Below are 25,405 nucleotides of genomic sequence, written 5' to 3' on the forward strand. Positions count from 1 at the left end.
GAGGGTACGTCTACACTGCAGTCGGGAGGTGTGAGTGTAGCATGTGTAGACACAGCTGAGCTAGCTTTAACATAGCTAGAGCAATGATGGCAGTGAGCCAAGACTAGCCCCGCCCACCCAGGACCCTTAGCGGTCGCCATCCTAAGGCAGTATAAAGCAGTGGTCCTTAACCCACTCACCATTTTGGGCTGCATAGGCAGGTCTCTATGTGTTATGTGGGCTGCATCCACACAATATATATACCTCCTGTATGGCCCGGAGGATGTCACGTGGGCCACAGCTGTGTGCTGATTGGGCCGCAAGCAGCACGGGCTGAGAACCACTGGTCTAAAGGGACCTTTAAGTGGCCCTAAATGACATTAGCCAGAGTAGGTGGAGGGGCGTTAGTGTAAACGGGAAGTAGCCCCTTCGTTTCCAATCCACTGTAACGCGGAAGTGTATGTAAGGAATTGTAGCGTCAAGGTCATAAGTGATCTCATTTGAAATGAAGTCCTGTGCAGGACTGTATGAAAGAGTACAGTGCATAGTTCCACCCCAGAAGGCCTCAAAGCCGGGTCAGACACCAGCCATAACTCTGCCACCCTTCCTGGCCAGGACCAGGGCCTTACTCTGGGAGTAGTTCCACTGATTTCAGTAGGACTACTCATGGAGTAAGATACCGCTCTGTGTGAGGCACATAGCAAGTCACTAGGTGTGGTCAGTTACAGCAGTGAAATCCGCTCCTAGGGACATCGGTGTAACTGATGCACAAGGATCACAAAGTGATTGATTGGCTCCCACAATGCTCCCATGAGGAAGGCAACTCTCATCCCCACTTTACAGATGGGGAAACTGAGGCACAAATTGGTTACAGGACCTGCCCAAAAATCACACTGTGAATAAATGTCAGAGCCTGGACTAAAACCCAGGTTCCCTGGCTCCCAGTCACATGAGCTAACCGATGGATCATGTCACTGATCCATTGACCCACACAAATGATGGCTCTGATACAGGGGATATCAACCATCACCTTCCATCGTTCACATCAGTCCCTTACTGGTACAAAATGAGCCCCAAGCAAGATAAAACTCAGATGGGCTTCAGGCTGTTTCACAAACTTCATAGCCAACCTAGAGTCAGAGAAATGCTTGTCTGAGCCTTGAGTGAATCTGATCTGCTGGCAGTTTAGCAGTTTCAGTGGGAGTTTGGAGGTTCATGTGAACCCGGAACACAGCCAGACTCAGGGGTCTCAGCACAAACCCACCAGGATTGAAACCAAAGAAAACATCTGCATGAACTGCCACGGCCAGCCTCAGCCAGCCACTAGGTGTGTGTACAGCCCCCATTGTCTCCAGCAAGAGCTGGTTGCATATCTAAGGGTAGAACATGGCCCAATCAATCATGGTGATCTGGGCTCTGCTCCTGCTTTGAGTTCTTCATCCTGAAAACAACATTTTCCAGGTGGGTATCAAGGCTGTGCTAGTGAATTACACTGCATGAATTCTGACACAAGGTTCAAAATTATCTACAGATAATTTAAAGTCTCTAGATCTTTCCTTTCATGGTTTTCCAGTGACAAATTCAGGATTGCTGTTTGTCCATAGGAGAGCTCCAGTTTTCACAGGCCTGCCTTGCATGCTTGAACACATGGAGCTAAACTCTGCAAGCCTGTCACTCACGTGGCTGCATGGAAGCCAATGGTGCTGCTGTAACAGCAAGTCAAGCAGAGTTTGCCCTTAAGCTTACAGGACAACGGAAGAGGTCTGAGTTTACTTCATGTGCAACAACATATCGTTGCCCAGTCATGAGGCTGCAATGGGATGTTTTTTGGTTTTGTTAATGCTAGGACTAGATGAAAAAGTGATAAGTTTCATAATGCAAGGCTCAGGGCTAATCTTAAAGCCTCAGGCCATCTCCCACTGCTCTTCAGGGGGTTGCTACTGTGAATTGCACTAGAGTTGAGTAAAGCCCATGAAAGCACTGGAATAGAGATCACAGACAAAAGGACCTGTTTTCAAAATCACGTCCAGTCTCCTCACTCCCAAGAATGTAAGGATATTGTAAATAGCAAGGTTTCAAAGCAGGAATAAACATGTGTGTGTCTTACTCCCTAGCTACCATTAAAAATAAATAAATAAAAAAAGCCTCGGAAGCTAACGAGGCCTGCAGCCATATCGGATTGTACTATATCTCCCAGGCTCAGCAGTACCGGGCTGGATAGCATGTGATGAGAGAACTCCAGCCAGCCAGATACTGCTGGTGGTGATTATTCCACAGGCAACTCTCTTTTCTGTGAACTGGTGCAGAACGAACACCTCTGGATAGTGCGAGAACTCACAGTGCTGTTGAGGGCACCACCGTTGTTGTTGAGATTTAAACAAAGCTTCCGGCCACTGCGGCATGTTTTGCAAAAATAAGGTTATTCAACTTGGATAGCCCAGCTAAATTCCAATTAGGATAGTTCCATTCTGCCTACCTACATTCCCCCTGCAATTTCAGTTGGACATTATAGTCTTCATTTGCTGCCTTTGACGACTGGTGATGTTGTCCGCTGTAGAAGAACTGGCGCTGCCTAGTTACTTCCTGCCCGACCTGTGGTTTTGCTGGCCGCGGCAGAACTGTTACTTCATTCCATTGCAAAAGCAGCTGCATGTCAGTAGGGAATGAAATGACCTCTGGGCTGAGATTACAGCCGTAAAAGCAAGAACCGAAGTTAGCCTGGTATATCAATTTGAGTTTGTAAAAAATCACTTTGGGAGCCCAACTATCCACAATAAAAGCGAGTATCACATTTATTTAAAATCTCCAGTTTTACATGGAGACTTGCAGAGACTTATGAGGAGCCCGGCATTATTTACAGCATCAGCCTCTATTTAAAGCAGGTCTAAGGCCATGTTAGGACAGTTTACACCTGGGGTCAAATTCTACCCTGGTGAAACTAGCACAATTTGGAATGATGCTAAGGGTGCATTTGGCCAGATAGAGACCTGATCCTGCAAGGAGAAGGGTACCTTCAACTTCAGTTTATTTTACTGGGAATTGAAGGTGTTCAGCATCATACAGGATTTGCCCCTCTATCTGGTTGGGAGAGTGACACTAAGGGCTGGTCTACACTATAGAGTTTTGTTGACAAAAGTCAGCTTTTGACGACAAAACAGTGGAGGTGTACACACTGAAATGCTCCTTCCCCCCCAGTGTAACTCCCCTGCTATGCTGACATAATAAAACCACCTCAATGATAGGAGTAGGGCTTATGTCGGTGCAGTTAAGATGGCGCACTGTCAGTTAGAGACTGTGTTCCTTACATCCGCTGTTGGCCATCATTCTTGTTCATTTCACTGCTCCAGTTACTTCAGTGGGATTTCAATCAGGACCCAAGCACTGGATTCTGCTCTGACATACATCCCCCTGCATCCCTGTTGACTCACAGGACACAAAGCAATGCAGAATTTGGCCCTACAAATGCTGGCGAATGTTAAATAACCGAGTCGATCCAGAGGTTCAGGATCCCTGAGTCTCCTCCGTACTCACCTGAACACAAAGTCGTGGTCATCGATATCTTGGCCATATTGAGATTGCTTGAGGTTCCCGGAGTTCCCCACGACAGCACACCTTCTGCACCGGGAGCTGTCTCTTTCCAACAGCTGCTCCCCATCCCCAGGAATGACCTCAAACAATTCCTTGATGGTGTCGTTAATATTTTTAGGATTGCCCTCTCCTTGCAATTTCTGTTGGGAAGAACAGGGTCACTGCAGTTACAAACACAGCAAGCTTTTATCAAAGCAAGGCATTGCTCACTTCTCCCCATTGCTCGTCTTTTTTCTGTTGCCTGCAACAATGGCATTCCCTGCAAGATGTGCTGCAACAGTTCTCAGGTGTGTGTGTGGGGTGAAGCGGGGGGGGGGGGGGGGGGGGGGGGGGGGGGGAATCAAGTAATGGTAGCGCATTTTCCACACACTTTTTAACCTGATTCTCCTCTCTTTTCACTTGCCTCCCGACCCCCTTACTCTCCATCTGCCAACAGTGGGACATGTAACCATGGCATATCCCCTTTAGTTCATTCATCTAGCACTGAATTTAATAGGACTCACATGCTTCTGGTTTCCTAGTGCTTAATCCTACCTCTGCCATAGCCCCTTTACACCCCTCTCATGCTGTATTGAGGGCAGAACAGCACTTTTTCAGGGCACTATCTCCAGCCAGCTGGGCAGTGGAGGATACATTTGGTAGCTGAGGTGGGGGGGGGGGGGGAAGCTACCATACATTAGAGCAACACCCAGAACAACCCAGAGTCCTGGAGGTGCAGAGTTACCTTCTACCTGCACCTGGGTAGCACCCGCTGATAGCAGAAACTGGCTCAACAGCTCTGCCACCATAACGCGGAGGTTCATTGGCGGGTGATCTGGTGCTGTTCCACTGTGCCAAGGTGGTAGGATTCTGGGGACATGGGGGGAATCAGGCTGAGGTTGTGTACTCCAGATTTGGGGATTTGATTTGAAAGAGCTACTAGCTCAGAAGTACACAGGTGGCAGGGAACGCATGGCTGGGCCCATAAGAACTGCTGCTGTGAAAATCCTCCAGTGCGCTCTGCCTGTCTGCAAGTGTATGTACGTGTGGGGAGGGAAGGGGGTTGCAGGCTCAGGGGGAGAACCGCTGGGGCTGTAGAGTGACACTTCTGTCACTGAGCTGAAGTAGGCTCCACCATAAGGCTCTGTGATTGCTCTGCAGCCTGGAACCATGGTGGTGTACAGGGGCAGGCAGAGTGGATAAAGAATCCGCTCCCTGCCCATCTGCCCAGCACACAGCCCTGGAGGAGATGGCCTAAGTACACAGTTCAGATTCTGACCCCTTATCATCCTCTTCCCTCAGAGCTAAGGGGCTGCAACCACATATACAGATGTGCCTTTGCTGCTTTAATTTGGGTGGCAAAATTCTTTCCCCCCCCATCTGCGTTCTGAAATGCAAATCTAGATACGGTTTTGCATTGGAATTGTTTACCTTAGAAGTGCAGAGTAAAAGTGGATCTGATCAAGGTTCACAAAGTAATGAAGATGGCACGTTCATAACTGATAAAAAGAAATACCTTTTCACACAACACACAATTGGCCTGTGGAACTCATAGCCGCAAAGACATCATTGAGGCTAAGAGCTTAGCAGGTGGATTCAAAAGAGATTAGACCTTTATATGGACAAAAAGAATTCCCACAGTTACAGCAAAGATTAAAATAAATGTTTTGGAAAGAAGCTAAATGCTCATGCTTCAGGGACTCAGGGACCCTCTAATTAAAGGGGGTCAGGAAGAAACTTTCTCTGGGGACAGGTTATTCCATAACTTCCTTATGTGGGTTTCTTACATCTTCTTCTGCAGCAGCTGGTACTGACCACCATTGGAGACAAGATACTGGCCAAGTTAAACCACTGATCCGAGCCAGTCTGGCATGTCCTGTGTTCTCACATGGACAGCTTTTCTCTCTGGCGTCACTAAATATTCCCTGCAGTGTAAAAAAAATGTAAACTGAACGACAGCTTCCTTTTCGTCCTTTCTCAGGAGTGGCACTGTGTAAAAGCCAGTGCAAACCACTAACGGCTGCACATTTGGATAAGCATGGCAAACAGCATCCAAGAGTAAGGATAAGAGGAGCCAGAACAGCCAACATTAGCAGTCTAGAGTATGCAGTCAAGCAATTAGAGCAGTTAAGACACTTGGGTGAAATCCTGGATTCACTGAAGTCAATGGACTTTAAAGCTTCTACTGACATCAGTGGAGTCAGGATTTCATCCCTGGATTTCGTTCTTTGCGGAATCACTAATTAGCCAGGGATCTTGGGCAATTCACTTTAATGTCTGTGTGCCTCAGTCTCAATTCTGTAAGTGCCAAGTATTTTCTTATTATTCTAAAATGTCATGTATGATGTGACAAATATCTGCTCACATTTCTAAACTCTGCAAGTTGTTTATGAACAGCCAACCAGCCCAACATATATTTCCAAAGCAAAATTTTTTCAAATGTACCAATGCACTTAAGGACAGAGGGACTGATTCAAAGCCCACTGAAATCACTGAGCATATCCATTGGTTCTGTAGGCTTTGGGTTTGGATAAGAAAATAAGAACAGCCATACTGGATCAGACCAATGGTCCATCTAGCCCAGTATCCTGTCTTTCAACAATGGCCAGTGCCAAGTGCTTCGGACGGAATGAACAGAACAGGTAATCATCAAGTGATCCAACCCCTGTCATCCATTCCCAGGACATATATCCACAGGAAGTTGGATTATCTCAGATGGAACTTGCTTTGAGTTATCTGAACACACAGGAACACACACACACACACACACAGAGTAATGTCTTGTGTGTTTACTATCAAACACATTTTTAGGTGCCTCACAAAAACAATTTTTAAATACACAAATCTTTCCAGAAAAAGCCATCTTTGAGCTGAGTACATACCTGAGAAATTTCAGACCAAAAGATAATTTTTAGAAAGTTCTAAGGCTTTTAATAAAATTGCCTTCTCAGCCATAATTATATATCACTAGAACAAAGCAACAGGAGTAATTACTTTGTATGTGTTTGAAGAGTCAAAAGCCAAACTGTACATCGCTATGGACAGGGTTATCTGTTGATATAGTTCTGGGGTCAAACTCTGATTTCTGTTATACGAGCGTAAATCTGAAGGAACATCCTTGGAACTGACTGAGGCCTGGTCTGCACTAGAGACTTTTGTCGACCAAAGTCCGCTTTTTGCACTAGAACACTGTACATACTGCAATCCACCTTTCCCTCACATCAACCCAACTCCTCTGATTTTGGAACAAAATAAAATGACCTCAATGAGAGGCGTAGAAGCTTTTTGCCCCAAACTTTTAGCAACAAAGCATCAGTGTAGTCACTGTGCTTGGTTATGTCGTGGTAAATGACCTCCAGGAGGTGTCCCATAATACCCATCCTGTCTGCTCTGGTCATCAGTTTGAACTCCGCTGCCCTGCAGCCATCCACCCCTCCTTTTAAAGTCCTGGGAATTTTTGAAATTCCACTTCTTGCTTGGTTGCCGTGGAGCTCACATCTCACCTTCCCAGCTGACCATGGTGGTTCCATGCACCAAACACTCTCCCACTTGGAGCACACCGGAGCTTCAAGATCTGATCAGCATTTGGGGGAAGGAGGCTGTGCAGCCCCAGCTCTGCTCCAGCCGAAGGAAGTTTGATATGTACAGTCAAATTTCTTGTTTAATTGCAGAGAAGGGCTCTGAACGGGACATGCTTCAGTGCAGTGTGAAAATCAAGGAGCTGTAACAAGGGTACCAAAAGGCTAGTGCATCCAACTGTTTCTCTGGTGCAGAGCCAAAGACCTGCCACTTCTATAAGAAGCTGGAAGCCATCCTCGGTGGCAACCCCACCTCTGCTGCCAAGTGACCCGTGGATACCTCTGCGGGCCTGGAGACACCAGACACCGGACTCAACTCTGACGAAGAAGTCATGGATGAGGAGGTCAAGTTGGAGGATGATGCAGAGCAGGGGATCGGGTCATTTGGTCATATGGTGAGGCAGGACCCCTTCTCAACCCTGGAGGGTTCTAGCCAGTCCCAGCCCCCCCAGCTCTGGCGTGCAGGATACAGGAGAGAGGAGCTTGGGTAAGTGATTTTTTTGAGCTGATGCTGCTGGGTGACATGAGATACAGCTGTCCTTTGCTTTGTTGCATTATACAGCTGGTTGAAGGGATAGAAATGCACAGGAGTAGCTGTGTTTGCATGTGCTTCCCATTCCCCTGTGCAGCTAGGCAATGCAGTGGAAAAGTGTGTCAGTGCACACCGAGATTTCCCGGGAATCCTCCAGAGAGATCTCTAGGAAAATTTCCTGGAGGTACTCGCCAATCCTCTGCCAGAGATGCCTTGGCAGAGCTGCTTTGTTTTTTCCCCCATTGTAGGAAACTTTCCCGTGCCAATCAGCAATCACTTGTGCAGGGACCAAAGCGGCGCACAGGGGAGCAGCATACGGACCCGGTTTGAAGCTGCTCGCATGGAGGAGACGCAGCCTAGCATCCCTGCTTACTCTCAGGAGTGAGATATCGGCTTCTGTGGCCCCCGCCTGTGGAAAATAGTGGCACAATTTGAAATTTTGTTCCTATCTACTGAATCTATACCCCAAACAATCACCTAGAACCTTTTTCCCCGCTTGAGTGCCTCTCTCCCCAGGGCACAGCTCACCATGCCCTGGTTGATCGTTGAGCTGTGCACTTGCCAGGGGACAGTGAGACGGAGGTGTATTTTACAGTAATGAATCAATGCTGTTAGGGCACTGACAGTCATGCTTCTGTACACTGCGCTTCTTCAGATGCACCCTTGATAAGAAACCCCTTCATACTTGCCAAGTGCCTGAGGTTGATAAGAAAACGACCATAGAGAAGCAAAAAGGATATGTTCCAAGAACTCTTCCAATCTTCTGAGGCAGGGGGGAAAAAAAAAGAAAAAAGGGCATGGAGACACACTGTGTCCGAAAATCAAAACATTGACAGGCAGGAGAGGAGGAAAAACCAGGAACAAGTGATAGCAGGTCACAAGTGCATGATAAAAGCCAAGGAGGAGCAAACAGAGCTGCTAAAGTCATTAATAATGCTGCAGACTGAATTCACGCATGCTCGCCCTACCCTCCTATGGCAGCCAATACAGAACTGCTTTCCATGCTCTCTCAAACTCCACCCACACATTCCTACCAAAGTCCCGGCCTGTCTCGGTACCTCGTTCACGCCACCCCTCAGACAGCTTCCAGAACGATAGCTGGATTTACATCCAGCTGCCACAGCTCACACTGCCCCTCACTGCTTTCCCTGCTCCAGCCCAGCTTTTTATGTGTGTTGTGAATAGTTGTTATTTAATAAAGCCCTTCTCTCTGAGGAATAAGCAATTTTTATTTGTCTCTTGCACACAGTGATTGCAACTCACATTGATACACAGTGCAAGCCGAATAGCAGTCACAGCATGGCACAGTGCCGTTTACAAAGACACCTTATTGGTGCTCTTTGTCAGAAGACTTCCTCAAGGCCTCCCTGATTCGAATAGCCCCCCCGTTGTGTCCCTCTAATGGCCCTGACATCAGCTTGTACATATTCAACTGCAAGGCGATCCATCTTGCGCTCCTCCCAGGGGGAAACTTTTCACCCTTAGCTTCACAAATATTGTGGAGCTCATGATATACTGCATAACCAGCCGTGATGAGTTCAGAACACTGACAACAGTGGGAAGCAATACAGGATTTGTCCCTTCAGACAGAGACGGCGGGCGCGCAGGAAATAGGGGCCGTTGAAAAAATGTCACATAACACAGTCGGAAACCCATGGAATGACAGGACGGAAATCACTGCATCATGGGACGTTGATCCTCTCCGCTTTCCCACAACTCCTAGCCGCACAAGGTGGCGAGATGCACAGTGGGGCTCGCTGCCCACAGTGCACTGCTCTCACTGTCGATGCTGGAGCACCAGCTGTGGGTGCACTTGGGCAACACAAGAAGTGCTGTATGGACAGGCCCAAGCATTGTAATTTTAGCGCCTTTTGATCATCGCTGTAAGTTGCATTGACAGCACTTTTTAGTGTAAACCAAGCCTCAGTCAAACAGTGGTACAGGGACCATCAGGAAAAGCAGAACTTCAGGTTCCAATATCCCCTAGATTTATATTATAACAATAGTTATAATAGAGGTCATGACTGTTTACATTACAAAATCACCCAGAGTTCCTAAACAGAACTAGGACTGCATTGCACGGGGCACTATACATATATAAATGAGAAGGCAGTCCGTGCCCCAGTGTACACCATAAATGGTCTAGCTTCACTTGCTTATAATTTTTTTTGGACTAAAGTTTTGTTGCTTAATCTCAGCTCAAAGATGATTGTTTTTGGAATGTCAGCACAAACTATATTTGGTTGTTTGAGTTAAGAAAGGAAGTGTATAGTTGAACTGAAAAGTGGCTGAATATTGAAACTTTATCTGCAGCCATTTCTTACTGAAGAATATTTGCTTGTTTTGTTTAAAACTCTGTTTTAATAGAACTAAATTACAAGCTATTAAAATTCATTGTCATCCAGGCACAATTTTAGGAATAGGATTTTTGAGTTCTCACACCATAGTCCCATAGCTGGGCTTTTCCTTTATCTACAAAAGAGAGTATAGCGAGAGGTGTGGATCAACAGCTTTGAAGAAGAAGTGAGATTCAAATAATGTTGCGTTCCAACCCTGACTGATCCCCTGTTGCCGAAGGCAAGATGCAGAAAGGAACAGTAAACCTGAAATCTAATCAAGTTAAAAGTAGTTTGTCATACTGCACCTGGCTCTGAATCAATTTTTGTGCTTTTAAAGTTACATTTTTTTTTACTGTGTTTTTAATGTTTTTCTTCTCTCCAGTTCTTGTGTGACCCAAACATGCAAAAAGGCAAACTGACTATATACAGCCCCCAGGAGACTGACTATACTTGGAATTGACAAAACAAAAGGCCCTGAAAAAATGCCCTGCAGAGTTTGTTTCCCCTAATCTCTTTTGAATAATAATAATTACACATTTTCACACAGAAAAGACATTATTAAAATTGATGGTTTTCCTTTAAACTCTCTCCATCTCAATTGGCAAAATACAGATAATCCTGAATTTGCCTCATATGGCTGCTGTCAGGATTAATGTTTGTACAGTGTTTTATACATGAAAAGTGCTATATAAGTGTTTATGTTAATGCTCTAGAATTAATTCTGTAGAATGAACATAGTGATGTAATTAACAACGGTGCAAAACAGATTCTCACAAAGCTTTAAATACTGCACCTGCATTTTCAATTTACTCCCCCCCCCCCGCCTTTTTTTTTAAATTGTTAAATCATTTTAAAAAAGAAATTAATGCAAAAGCCCATGTTGATGCAGCCGACTCCACACTTAAAATCAAATCAGAAAATGCAGGGAGGAAAATATTAACTACGGACAGTGAGTCTAATCCAGAGTCCATAGAATTCAATTGGGGGCAGAGTATTCTAAAGAATAGAGCACTAGACAGGCAAGCATTCTTGCCTCTCTGCTTCTGAAATGTTGTGTATCCCTGGGCAAGACACTTCACCTCTCTGTTGCTCTGCTTCCCCTCCCAGGTTTAGTCTGCTTTGTCTTTTCAGACTGTAAACTCTTCAGGACAGGGACTCTCTCTTACTCTGTGTTTGCAATACCTAGTACAAGAAGAACCTGCAAGGCACTACCTTAATACAAATAACAACTCTTCAATGAGCTTTGCATTGTATCTGACGGGTTTGGGTCTCGAGACAGAAAGGAAGACACTGTCCCTGTTTGCGCCCTTGCACGCAGTCGAAAGCTTGTCTCTCTCACCAGCAGAAATTGGTCCAACAAAAGCTATTACCTCACCCATCTTGACCCTGTTTAAAGGAGTCAGATTACCAGTAGGCTTCTAAAGGTACACATTCATGCAGTATTTCCACAGCAAGCATTCAAAAATCATGAGTCAGACCCCTAAACAACCATGAGACGGCCTTAAAAAAATCACAAGATTTAAAAAAAAAACACAACCCAATAAACAGGGGTGTGTGTGTGTGTCTGGTTTTCAAGTCTTTAAAGGTTCATATTTGCAAATTTTTCTGTACAACCATGAGGGTTAGAAACTTAGTTTTCATTTTAGATGTAAGAGGAATGTTTCACTTAATCACCTGGCCCTGGGAACTGTGCATTAACAAAAAACACCAACTAACCCAGACTCCTGGTAAAATCATGTTCACGTAGTAATTTGATGAGTGATGTGTTATAGTTAAGCTAGCTAGGGGGACTCTGATCCTGATGTTTACTTATAGCAGTTTTAATTCACTGACGACATTAGAATTACTCTGGATTTACAACAGAATAAGTGAAATTAGAATCTGACCTCTTAACTGACATTTAAACAGAAAGAAAAACAAAACAACAAACAAGCAAACAAACAGTCACCAAGAAAAAGTTAGTGTTTATTTAAAGTTAACACTAGGTTAATGTAAGCTTCTCATTGGTCAGTGACTGAGTTTCTAGGTAGTTTCCAGATTATTATACTTCAGTCTAAACACATTGACCTTATGTTATTGCTACCTTGTATTTAGACTGACCGAATACTGCAAAAGTACCCTAGTATGTGTCACAGAGCCAAAATTATTCCAAGCAAGCCACAAAAGGAAAGGGGAAAACAAAAATCAGATAAACAGAGAACATTGCATTACACAACATATCGTGCCAAGTTTTAAACATACAGAGGCTTACACTTCAGATGAAAAAAAACCCAAACAACTAATACAAACCACAGATCAACGTCAGAGGGTAGGGCCAAATTCTGCTCTGAGTGACAAATTCTGCTTAGTCCACTGGTGGTTCTGACAGCAGAATCGGGGCCACTAGTGTGTGGGGTTTCTTTGGTCATCTTGCTTAGGTCTAAGCAAGGAAAACATGGTATAGGATATTCAAATTCATCCCACTTTTAAAAGCAAAAACCCAGTGGGGTAATTCTTGACATGCTGTCTGCATGGGGAAATGTGTGATAAGCCTATATCCTTTGTAGCTCAAGCAATCATTTACATGCAGTTCTTACTCTTTTAGGGTCCAGTCCTGCACTGTTGAAATCAACAGGTCTTTTGCCCTTGTCTTCAGTAAGGGCAGGACCAGGTCTATATGTAGGTGCAAAGAACATTTCTAGATTCTGGCCCAAATCCCGCTGTTGATTTTACATGGGTGTATTGGAGCTACTCCCTTTTTACAGTGATGTAGTTGAGAGCATTGCCTAATCCAGCATATGAAAATGATGTACAGAGAAAAGAACAGGTAAAAATTCTCCCTGTTGGACCTGTCTCACTTCCTTAAGTGGAACTGAGGCATTCAGATATTTGCTGACATGTTCTGAGAACAGTCATCATTTTACTGGACAGCCTGGCCCTACCACGTTTGTTTGCATGAATCATTCTTACAGGCCCAATAAAAGAGTATGGCACTCGAGCAGGGGTGGCAGGATCAGGCTTTTAGACTGTAAACTCATGGGGCGGCGAGGGCTGTCTTTGTGTCTAGTCTGGAATCAAGCCATCACCTGTGTTTAACAGGAATATGGTATAGTTTCACAGATAAATAGCAGTTCCACTGAAGTTAAAACAATGTCTAACCTACACTGCCAACAAAACAGTTTCCGTGTTCAGCTGAAGTGTGTCTGTTAGCCACACTGCGGTCACTGTTCCCCTGAAAGCAAGTTTAAACCACTATCAGCAAGCTCTGATTCCCTCAGCAGCTATTGTCTCAAACACAATTATAGTGAAAAGTCACAAATGAGTAAGATGGTAAAACCAGCGTCACTAAAATTTGGTCACTTCCGTGAACAGTAATGAACCTTTTAGGACTGGCCAAGTTTTTACAATCGCTTTATAGACCAGCATAGATTCAAGGCCCTTGGACAACAGAAAAGCCAGACACATGAGAACCTTCGTGAGGACTATTTTCTGTAGAAAAAGGCAGTTTTCAGGAAATGCAGGGTTTCCCAGAGCAATGCACATATGGACAACGCGCTGCGGTTTGATAGCGAAGGATCAAATTCTGCTCTCGGTTAAAATGAACCATGTTTCAGATACGGTATAAAATAGTGTCCTGTCCACCTGTGGTCATTAACAACCGCAGGGTAATTTTTATAGGAGAATGGGTATCAGCCAGGATGTCTTAGCCAGATTCCAGAATGATGTTTAATTCTGCCTAGCTTATCTCCCCTGGAAGTTTCTCCAGGATACAGTGGGAGTTTGCACACTCTACCAGCTCCCAGCTTAACGAGCACATTGGCAAGGTGGGGGCCACATGGAGAGCTATTATTAAGGAAATCCTTCCCCACAGTAGCCAGGGTTTAGTGCTGCTGGTGTAGGCACCCTGTACTTCAGGGGCCTTGGAATTTAATTGGGAGTTTTACAGTTGGGAAGATCCTGGGAGACTGCAACTTTCATGATGCCTTGGGGAAAAAGGAGAGAGACTCTTCCCCTTTCAGGTAATCAGAGAAAAGTATGTGGAGACTCCATTTTGGGGCTGGGGTGGAGTGCAGCCTGGGGTGGAAGCTGCTGCCAGGATCTCGAAGCTTCTGCTGAGACTCTGCTGGAGTTTTTGATCAAGCAGGAAGCTTCAGAGGTTGCCGGCATTGCCCAAGCCAGGGCAGTGACTGAGTCTGGAGCTGACTGAGGTGGGCCTGCAGTGAAGGTGGTGTGAGTGTCCCCCCCTCTGTTGTTTGCGGCAGGGCTTGTAAAGGAAGGGGCACAGCAGAGAGACTTTGACTGGGCCTGAGAAGAGGCAGAGAGAGAGAGAGAGAGAGAGAGAGAGAGAGAGTCCCTTCAAGCAGGGCCAGGATTGCAGACATTTGGTTGGGCCACCTCCAAATCTCCAGCTTGATACCTGGGCTGAACTGGTACACTGAACCAACAGAGTGCTGTCTCCTTCAGATCTGCAAGTGCGCCCACGCAAGCAAGGGGTTAGGGCTCTGAACTCTAGGGGAGTGCACACTCCGGAGGTGGGGTAAATAGTGCAGTGTAAATGCCAGTTAGACAAGTTTAATTTATTGCTGTGTACTATTTTATTAATTGATTTATTCAGCTGCCCTGTGGATTTAAAATAATAGTGATGTTTCATTTCAGTCTGTTATGCTATATTTCCTTAATTTGTTGAGTAAAGGTGTGTTAACTTTAATTTAAATATATTGGATGTATAGTTTGCATAATTGTAATTGTTGAGTTAGACCCACACCACAAATTATTATAATTATTAGACTAGGTTTAGTCCTGGAAGCTCCCAAGACACGCTATTGAGCGTGTGCAGGGGCCAGCCAGGTGGAGGCACCGCCAAGTTTAAATTCCTTTAGGAGTAAAGGGACTGCAGCAGAGGGGTGGATAGAGGATTCCCACCTATCCTACATCATCACTGGGATACTCAGGATCTCCTTTGTTGTCAGCAGCCTTAGGCACCTGTGCACACCAGTAAGTGTTGCCTGCTCCCAAGTAACCCAGAAAAAGAAGGTGGTTACACTGGAACACCAGGCTATCATCAGACAATCCAATGAGCCCCCTGAGAAGTGCTGGGCTTCCACAGTTCCTGCTGAGAGCAGGGGAAATGGGAGGAGCTCAGGACTCTGCAGGTTTGAGCCCACAATCACCTGCCCTGCTAATGCAGTGCTAATAGAAACTAGCCTTCTCACAGAGGAGACTTGAATTACAACACCTGCAACTCTGGAAAACACCTTCCTTTTCCTGAGAGGTCAGCGCTCAGAGTGGCTGTGGGGAGGTGGGTTTAAGAGCTCAGCATTGGAAAATCCTCTTCCCTGTCCCCTGTGTGTGCTGCCTCCAGGGCTGCAACACGAGCATGGCTGAAGAGACCCAAAGCAGAAACACAGTTATGCAAAAGGAGAGTGACAGTCATGGGGCAGGCTGTCTCCCATGTGCCCTCTTGGGTCCAGGGGTGACCCTGCACACAGCCTCCTGCCTCAGTTTCTCCTTTCTAGGGGCTTCTTCCATTGCTCACAAACCCTTTTGTCCCTTCACAGTCCTTCAGGCTCTGGTTTATTGAATTAACAAACATTCAAAGTAAAATTCACCTCCCTTCATTTACCCCCTTATTCAGCCTGACCTTATTACACCACTCCCAGGCCTTTCCTGCCTGTAGCCTCACTCCCTACATCACAGGTTTCTCTACTGGGGCCTACTCACTCCCCAGCAACCTAGCCTGGCCTGGCCTGGCCTGGCCTGCACTCCAGCGTCCCTAGGAATCCCTCCTGGGCAGCTTCCTGTTACTCTTTCTAGGAGAATCAGCTGACCCCTACTCAGGTGCGCCTCCTCAGTGAGCAGGGTTGGCTGAACCCAAGGCAAGCCACCATTTTAGAATGGGGATTTCTGCTCCACAGCCAATTACCTCTCACAATCCAGGGGAGTCTCCTCTTGGCTTTCAAGCTGGCTAACTGAAATAGCTAATTAGCTCACTCCCAAACTGTTTAAAACCACCCTCCCAAACCTGAATCCTCCCTGACTGAAAGAAAATGTTTGCGGGAGGGGGGCTCCACACTACACACAGGATGGTAACAACAGAAGAGTTTAAAACAGTAAAGGCAGAGGATTTCTGTGTTCTAGCAAAGTTACAGGGGAAATGGATATTCTGTGCACAGACCCCATGTAATTAGCACACATGCTGGAAGTTTGCTAAGACACTGGAACTAATAAACACACTCTTGCAGTTTAACAACATAGACCATAGCTAATCAGACCAGCAGCCAAAACAGCACCACATAGTAGGACCCCAAGCTGGCAAAGCTCTCAAGCACATGCTTAAATACCTTTAGTGTATTGCTGAATAGGTACGAGTATTCAGATACTTAAAGCACATGCTTAATTTCTTTGCTGAATCAGGGCCTTCAAAGGTAAGCACAAAAAACTCTACTATGGCCAAACAGGGCCTGATCCAATGTCCACTATAAATAGGAATACTTCCATTGATTTCAATGGTATCTGGGTCAGGCCCTTTTAGACTACCCTGCCGCAGATGAATAATCATAGGCAGAGATGACCCATGTCTGCCCATAGTGGGGGGGATGGGGGAGCGCAGAGTGAGGACAGCCGGCTTTAGCAGTGTTACTGAACATGGTCAGTCCATGTGAACATGCCCACTACAAGCCAACGCGCAAATCTGGGTGGGGGGGTGGCGGGGGCATACAACCCTGCATGCCCCCCCAGTCCCCATATTGCCTCTGATCATAGGGGATGCTTCTTCCTGAAAGGCACCTGTCATGAAGTGGATAGTTTAGATCCCGTAATTATACAATCAAACAGAACAGTGGCAGTCCTTATTCAGATAGAATTTCTAATTTTTTAAAAAAAATACTGCTATTTTCTCAAACTCAGTAGCCCCCGGCAGTGAGTTACACAAGTTAATTCCACTGCATGAATAGTTCCTCTTTTGAATTAGTCCTCTTTGGTGGGAGAGGAAAGAAAATAATTTTGTGGACACAGACACAGGACTGGCATTCAAGGGCTCTGGGTTTAATTCTGAGCTCTGCCACAGACTGTTGTGACTCTGGACAACTCACTGTGCGCTTCAATTCTTTCTCTGGAAAATGAGAACAATATTACTAATGTTATCCTGCCCTTTGACAGTCCTGTCTATTGAGACTGTAATCTCTTCAGGGGTGGGACTGGCTCTCACTACGGGACAGTGCCTAAGCCCGGTGTCAGTTGAGGTCTCTAATTACTACTGAAATACAAACAACAATTACATTACAAAACTTTCACACATATACACACCCCTTCCTACTTACCAGCCACCACTTGTAGCTCTCCTCTGGAATGAAGGCATTCCGAGTGGTCAGAAAAGGTTGTATAGTTTGATTAAACCTCTCATCGAACCAGAAGGAAAGTCCCAGGTCGGAAACACATGAATTACAGCTGCATGGTCTCTGGGGGTATTTCATTAGTTTTTTAAATTGCTCTGAAAACTGCATGACAATCTGCTTGGGATCCCAGGTAGCCATCACCGCACTGTGTGTGTAATTCAGCAAAAACGATGTTATCGTGATGACGAACAGTAAGGCAAGCGTAAACATTTTCAGATTCTTCATGGCTACCATCTTTCCTTTGGAGTTCCTGCGTGTGGCTGTCAGGCTGTGACTCAGTGACTGAGGTGAAGAGAAAGGTTGTCACAGGATCTTTTTTTTTTTTTTTTATGATCAAGTGTTTAGGGCAAACAAAGTAATTCAGTTATCTTCACTGGCAAGGGGAGAGTCTTCGTTTTATCCTTGAGTGATTTAAAGAGGCAAATTGGATTGTCTTTTTTTTTTTTTTTGTACTTTTAAAAATGATCCCAAATCTCTCTCTTCGACTCTCCTGGAAGCTGCTAATTTCTCCCACTGAGCATTTAATCAAAACTGATCATGATGAATTCATTTCCCCATTTAGGAAGATTGAGAGGTAATTAATATCAGTGTCAGAGACTAGGTTTCCTGTGCTGGAGTAAAACTTGCATGAAAGGAGCTAGATAAAAGAAGATTGCTTTTTCCTGAAAATTATTTAATTAATGTGCCCATTTAGATCATCCTGTGGCCTCTGTCCCAGATGATACAGGTGCCTTGATTTAAGTCACAGAGAGTCACTTGCCACCTGCAGAGACACAAAAGGGAAACAAAAACAAAAAACAGTTAGTCAGAGATGTCTGAATTTCTTCCAACTCAATTTCTGTTTTGCTTTTCCCACCCCCATGGCTTCATGTCATGTCAGGAACCATGGTAATAAAGCCAGCTGTACCTTCTGTTGTAGGACTCAGACCCTGAGAAGTTTCACGGCTGAATCTCCAGAAGGAGGGCACAGAAGGCCTATAGAAATCAAATCACTGTCTGGTGATTTAATGGGATGGAGATAAGGCTCTTTTAAATCACAGTTTGCAGGTAACACACAGAATCAGCTCATCAACTTAGACTGACCTTGATAGCCACTAGTTAGATAGAATATTTATAATTAAGAATAATGGAACAAGAGAGCGAAGGGGAGACACACACACACATACAAAACCCCACCCCCAACTTAGTGGTTCTTATCATTTACAGAGACCCAAGAAAAAACAGGACCTAAGCCATCAGAAAAGGGGAGAGGAAGTCAGGCCAGAAGCTTGCTCTGTTCTAGCTAGCTATGCTTTTGAAAGGGTTAAGGAGATTTGGAGGAGTGGGTTTTTTTTTATTATCTGCTCCAGAGAAGGGGATAGGGCCAGCCCCAACCTAAAATGTTTTCATGGTATGTTGGTGTCCACCAGGGAAACACCCCAAATTTTTGCTTGCTTTGCTCTCTCTGTTTAAGGCAGAAATCAATGGGCATTAGGTGCCGAAATACCTTAGAGGAAGCTTATAATGGCAGACCTATGGCAATCATAGGTGTGGTTGGAATTTTGATTTGTTTGAGGGAGGTGGGAAAAGTGCCATTGTTTCAATAATGCTTTCTGTAAATTGACGGGGTGGGTATCAAAACCAACCTCACTGAAATTTTTTATTGTAATGAAAAGTTTCCCATAAAAATTGATGGGAGTGGGGTTTTTTTTTTTAAAGAAAAAACAAAAAGCGAGCCCCTTCTGAATCCTTCAAAAGAAAAAAATACTTTTGTTAAGTTAGTTTTTCATTTTTCAAACAGCTCTATTATTGCACAGCTCAATTGTATTACCCTTATTGCAGGATTCAATGATATTTCACATCACAAGGAAACGAGAGGGGTGTTGATGGAAAGGAAGGATGGTCTTGCAATTGGAGCATAGGGCTGGCAGTCAGGGCCCCCATGTTCTATTCTTGGTTCTCCTACAGACTTCCTGGGTCATCTCAGGGAAGTGCCCAGGATCAAAATGCTTTGAAAAGTAGCCACTGATTTTGGGCATCTCCATCTGAGACAACATACATCTGATTTTCCAAGTAACTTCAAATGGAGTTGTGAGCACTCAGCACCTCTGAACATCAGGCCCAAACGAAGGCACCTAAAATCAGTGGCCACTTTTGAAAATCTCGTGCCCCAGGTCCCTCATTTGTATAAGAGAGATAATAATACCTACGGACTTCAACAGGCAGTTGTGCAGCTAACTTAGTTGCTATTTGCAAAGTGCTTTGAGCTCCACCTGTGGCTGGGGCTATACAAATACACTTACAGGGTTTCACAGACTGAAAAGCGTCCCCAAAGTTCACCTGAGAGTACAGGGGGACATGAGTTTGCCTGTTGCAAAGGCAGAATGTAAGGACCAGTAACAGGACAGTCCAGAGGCTATAGGTATTTTACAGGAGCGTACTCCACAACAAATGTCTTTGCTAATGAATACTGTTTTGGCTTTTGCGCTCTGTCTCCCACTCTATTTCTTAGCAGCTGAAGCGGATTGGAGGGCTGGCGGAGGAAACCTACAGTAGTATGTCAAAAGTTCACACTCCCAGAGCATGTACCCTTAAATACACATTAGGAAAGTCAGCACCTTCGCCCACTCTTCAGTCCAGTTCCCTGCCAAAAGGGACCAGGCTCCATATGTGAACCGGATCCTTACTTCACTGCTGCCCACTGAACAGGCCGTGTGGGTAGGTGATCTCCTTCCTTTTTGCTCCTGCCTAGGGCATAAGGCTTCGCTCCAGTGACTGAAAACCAGACCCACTCGGCAGGTGCTAATGGCACACAGACCAGCATGCAGAGATTAGAATCCGCTTCTAGGAACTTGCACTGTTTGAGAACATTCACCAGCAGAGGTCCAGGGCTCGGCTGGCATCAGCCCAATGAGGTTACAACAGAAAGAAATTTACGATGGAATCACTGCCTGAGTTGCAGACCTGCCCTGTGTGCTGATCGTCATAAGACTAGAACTTATAGAAAATTGGCCCAAGAGAGGCATGTGAAAGCAGTACTGTTAACTCTAAACATTGAGCAATCATGAGTCAGCCCCAAAAGGTCATGAGATTTTGAAAAAATAATACTTGCTGGTTCTCTTCATCTGCTTTCTGGTTTTTGAGCCTCTGGTGTTCATGTTTTCAGGCTAACAGGGCTAGAAAGTTACTTTTTAAGAAATCAAAGCTGAGAAGCTCATGTAATCACATGACTCCAGTTGGGCTTTATGGAAAACACCAAATGTTGTGAGGTTTGCAGTACAATCATGGGAGTTGGCAAAACTGAGGTAGCATGTTTGGATCCAGAGCCACGATCGGGATTGTCTATTTGGGACGCTTAGAAAAAATAATCTGAATTAACTAAAGGTCTGAATTTAAAGTGAGTTAGTTAAACCACATTAAACCCCTGTGTGGACACTCTTATTCATAATTAACTAATCCACTTAAAATTCGCCCTTTTAGTTAATTTGGATTCACATTCCCAAGGCTTGATCCGTACTTATAAATTATGTTGGTATAGCTATGCCAATTAGGGGTGCGAAAAAACCCACATCCCCGGCTGACGTAGCTACGCTGACAAATCCTCCACTGTACATGAAGCTATGTCAACAGAAAAGGGCTTCTGTCAAAATAGCTAACACAGTTCAGGGAGCTGGTGTGCCTACAGTGACAGAAAAATGCCTTCTGTTTGTGTTGGCTTGGTCTTCCCCAGAGGTCTATGCCAACATAGCTATACTAACATGACCACACCGGCACAGGCTATATAGTGTAGCCATACTCTGAGTGTCTGCATGTAGACAAGCCGTGAGATGATTCAGAAACCTCAAAGCTGGCCTGGAGAGGAAGGATGGTTTTCTGGTTAATAAGACCACAGTTCAATTCCTGGCTTTCTGGTTGACTTCGGGCAAGTCACTGAGGGTATGGCTGCACTGCAATATAAGCCCAGGGTTAGTAGAGTTAGCAGTCCCTGGGTTTGTTAACCTACGGCATGAGTGTTTACACTCATTTGTAACCCCAGGTTAGGAATTGTTGAATCTTGGGTGCCCAGGTCCAATCACCCCCCCAAAATGTGGCTGCTCTAACCCTTTGTTTATGGTGCAATATGGGGAAACTTGACTGTCCAGAGGATGACGGGAGTTGGCCTGTGGAACTGTGGGATACTTTTGGTGGACTGCCAGAGCATGAGCCCAGGAGTCTGTGTCTAAACTGAAAAGCAATAGGGCTCAAACCCTGGGACTAAACCCTGGGCTTACATTTCAGTATGGATACACCCTTAATCTCTCTGTGTCTCATCTGTAAAATGGGACCAATATGTCTTTTGTCCGGTTAGACGAAGGGTTTGTATAATGGGGAAGATATTGCAAAATAAATTAGGGTGTGAATTTAAAGCTCAATTGCTACTCTGTACCATGTGGACACTTTTATTCTGCACTGAGAGTGTCTTTGTGCAGTTTAGATTAATCCACTTCCAAACAGGTTTAGGCTAAACTACCCAAAAGTACTCTTAAAGTTGAATAAAAGTGTGCACATGGGGAGCTAGTGTGGAATAACTATTCTGGGCGAATTCCCCCTTGCAGACAATCCCTAAAACCTCTTCAGGACAGAGACTGGCTCCTGTTGTGTGTTTGTGCAGCACCTAGCACAATGGGGCCCTGATTGTGGTGGCAATAACACAATAATCAGAATGTCAGTTCTTGCAAGAATTCTCCCATTTGTGGCTAAGATTCCCATTCCAGTTCCAGATCTGATCCAGAGTCAAAGCCACAGGAGCCAGTGGATTCAACTCTTCTCCTTACATTTGAGGGACGTGGAGTTGGTGCTCCAGTCTGGGTCCCATCTCTGGTTTTGACAAGCAAAGTGGAACAACCCAGGAAACTCTCAAAACCTGTGTCAAAAATGTAGAAACCGTCTGTTTCTCAGAGTTCCTTCTCTCAGACGCAGCTCATTTGATTTATTCCAAACGTCTCCAAAGAATAAATAAAAGAATTAAAATTAGGCTCTGGCCTGACTGTAGGCATGAGAAATAATGCCTGAAGGATTTCTTTGCTGAAGGTCAGAAGTGGGTCAGAAGAGGGATGCCAAAAAAACAAAACAAAACCAAGGCTGAGGATTGGAAATGGCACTGGTATGGCTTTAGTGCAGTGGTCCCCAAACTCTTTCTGTTGTGCCCCCTTCTCCCCACCCCGCTCCGCGCCCTCCCGGGAGCTGCAGTCAGGAGCTGGGAGCAAGGTCGGGGTCAGAGCTGGGGGCTGCGGTAGGGGCCAGGGCCTGGAGCAGAGCCACGGTTGAGGCCGGAGCTGTGGACGCAGCCAGGAACGGAGCCGGGGTGGGGGCTGAAGCTGGGGCCAGGAGCCGGGGTTGGGGCCATGGTCGGAAGCTGGGGGCCAGGGGCCAGGGCCGAAGCTGCAGCTGGGGTAGGTGGAGCGGAGCTTGGGGCAGAAGGGGGCTGGGTGACACTCCTTCCTCACCCCCATGGGGGCTGGCCCAGTCCCACTGCCCCCCCCGAATGTTCCTCCACACCCTGCTGCACACCCCACAGTTTGGGGACCACTGCTCTAGTGCATTCATCTATCACTGGCTTTCTGCGCATGGGACAGCTGACCATAAATTGGAGGGGGCCACTTTCCCTCTCCCCAATGCATCAGCCTGCACTAATATTGCTTTTGCAACATTCTTCAGACTAGTGAGAGGAACTGTACATATTTGTTGTCATTTTGACTTGGATGCAGGCAAAATTCAGATGCAGCTACTCCCCAGCAGAGGAAGAGGGAGACTACCAGGGACAAAGATTACAGTGAAGAACAGTTTGCCGCAGCTGAAGCTTTGAAGAATTACAAAAGAGAACCTCCCTGAAGAAAATGTCATGGCTGCAACATAAAAGCTCTCAAAAGCCAGGAAGTGATTAAGTTAGTGTTGCACATGCAACCTTAACTCGTATAGCCATCCGACCTTAACTCTGCCCGCCTTTTATATACGCATTATGACTATACAGACTTCAGTTATATGGTTACATTTTTCTAAGCTTACTGCCTCCATCAGGATCTAAAGCCCATCAAAGTCAGACTTCACTAGTCTTTGGATCAGGCCCTCAGTATGCAGCCTGGACAGGGAGAGGCTGTGGAGCTGGGCACCACAGCACAAGGGTGGATTGGATTCCCTCCGCACCAATTGTCTAATGCAACTTTTATTGGCCTAAGAAGGTGCCTATCATCATGGTAGCTGAGGCTCTCATTCAATGTCCACTGAAGTTAATGGGAAAACTAACTGGACCTCAATGAGCTTTAGATCAGGCCCATTGTGTCTTTAAGGCTTGTTCCCATCAGGGCCCCTAGGAGTTTCCGGGAAGGCGACAAGATGCAGTAATGCAGTCTGCAGAGTCTAACATGGGCTACAGCTGGCCAGGACTGTGACACAATTCCAAGCATCCCTATTTCAAGTTTTCCATCTTGAGGGATTTGCATGAGGCCCAAATAAATGCCAAAAAAAAAAAAAAAAAAATCCAGTTGCAAAGGGAGTTGAAGGTTGTGACCCCCAAACCAACACCGCACCCCAAATCCTGAAACTAGATCCTCAGTTTAGGGAGGCAAGGGGTGGATCGTTTAATTGTTCTCATGTTGGTCTGCTGAAGTTCCAAACACTGAACCAAAAAGCCTTTTTCTAAATTTAATTTCCTGGTTATTTTGTTTTGTTTTAAAGGAATCAAAAAGAAAAGAACCTTTCGTGGAAAAAAAAAGTTTGTAAAATGAGTATTGTTTATGCAGGAGATCTACCTCAGCCTCCAGAATAAATACAGATTTTGCCAGGATTTTTTTTTAAAACTCAGCTGTGAGTTCAACACAAATGTAGACTTTTAACTGAAAAAATCTTGTTTACACAATTGACTTCACTGTCTCCAAACATGTAATCAGAGCTCCTTTTATAGCACGTGAGCCAGGTGAGAAAGCAGAAAAGCTAGCCTGGACCTTTTCCAGTGTGGACACACCAGATACTCTATTTTAATTCATCATATTGACTGGCTCTTGTGTTTGCTCATGCTTTTTTAAGAGTGTATATATTTAAAAAGTTGGCTGAGGAGACTGTGATGTCAGACCTGATGCAAAGCACAGCGAAGTCAATGGAAAGCCCCTCACAGACTTTACTGGGATTTGGACAATGCTCAGCCTTTTGCCTCAGGGTCACCATTTAAATCCATACGGATCAAAATTGTCACCATCTGACCGTTCTTCCCTATGAATGTGGGTGGTCTCACCTTCAGGTGGACAGCTGTCCATGGGACCAACCCCCCCTTCCCCCCGCCCTCCCTCTCCCACACCATCATGCTGGGAACTAATCGGCAGCACTGACAGTCTGAAGCAAAATGTCCAGGGTTGAAGGGAGATGGAGACTGAGCACCCCTCCCATACACAGAAATGACCCTTTCAGATAAGGTCGAGGCGCACTGGCTGGGCATGCTGGGGAAGCGTCTAGTATCACCGCTGGTTCTCTGCATGCTGTGTGGATAGATAAAATAATTCAGCCTTCGATGCTGCCAATCTGGTACTAGATTCAATTAAAACAATTGCTCCAGCATCCCAGCGGAAGGCCTCCTCTGCCACATCTCAGACCAAAAACTATTCCCCCCCTACAATGGATTTATAAATCTTGAAAACCCGAGTGTTCCCATAGGAGATGCTGTTGCAGCCTTCCCTCCAGAAGAGTGCCGGGCACCTCTGGCAGAAGGAAGCTAAAGATGCTGAATATAATCCGACCTCCTGCTGAGCTACTGCTAGAGGAGGAGAGAACAACAGGAGAAAGGGGTCTGAGCAGCCCCTCTCCCCCCAAACTCCATCCACTTCCATCTGCTTCTCATTCAACCCCTGTGTGCTCCTCGCCCACTTACCTCGGGGTGGAGGGAAGGGGTGGGGAAATGGAAAAAGAAGGCATGTTTCAGATAAAACATGGCCGATTTCCAGCTATCCTGCTTTTATTGGCACTGCAGGCAGAGAAATGGGTTTTGCACATGCAGGATGCCGACAGCCAAAGAGGTTTTGTCTGGGGTAG

General features: G+C 45.5%; 1 protein-coding gene and 1 long non-coding RNA gene across 4 annotated transcripts in view; one reads left to right on the plus strand and one right to left on the minus strand.

Moving 5' to 3' along the window:
- The window catches only part of ST3GAL1 (ST3 beta-galactoside alpha-2,3-sialyltransferase 1), a 123,960-nt gene that overhangs the window by 19,384 nt on the left and 79,171 nt on the right, over positions 1-25,405 (minus strand). For all 3 annotated transcript variants that reach the window (XM_067531617.1, XM_067531632.1, XM_067531623.1), the window contains exons 2-3: positions 17,294-18,131; positions 3,511-3,707 (exon numbers count right to left, since the gene is read on the minus strand). In XM_067531617.1, coding sequence (XP_067387718.1) covers positions 3,511-3,707; positions 17,294-17,602 — 506 coding nt within the window. In that variant the 5' untranslated portion in view covers positions 17,603-18,131. The remainder of the gene's footprint in view (positions 1-3,510; positions 3,708-17,293; positions 18,132-25,405) is intronic.
- Positions 18,305-24,587, plus strand: LOC137142331 (uncharacterized). Its single transcript, XR_010916891.1, has 3 exons — positions 18,305-18,415; positions 19,860-20,065; positions 23,095-24,587. It is a non-coding gene; the product is annotated as an uncharacterized lncRNA (long non-coding RNA).

The sequence above is a fragment of the Emydura macquarii genome, unplaced genomic scaffold (genome assembly GCF_026122565.2).
Source record: "Emydura macquarii macquarii isolate MOO-44397 ecotype Brisbane River unplaced genomic scaffold, CSIRO-AGI_Emac_v2 contig_369, whole genome shotgun sequence".
Lineage (NCBI taxonomy): Eukaryota > Metazoa > Chordata > Testudines > Chelidae > Emydura > Emydura macquarii.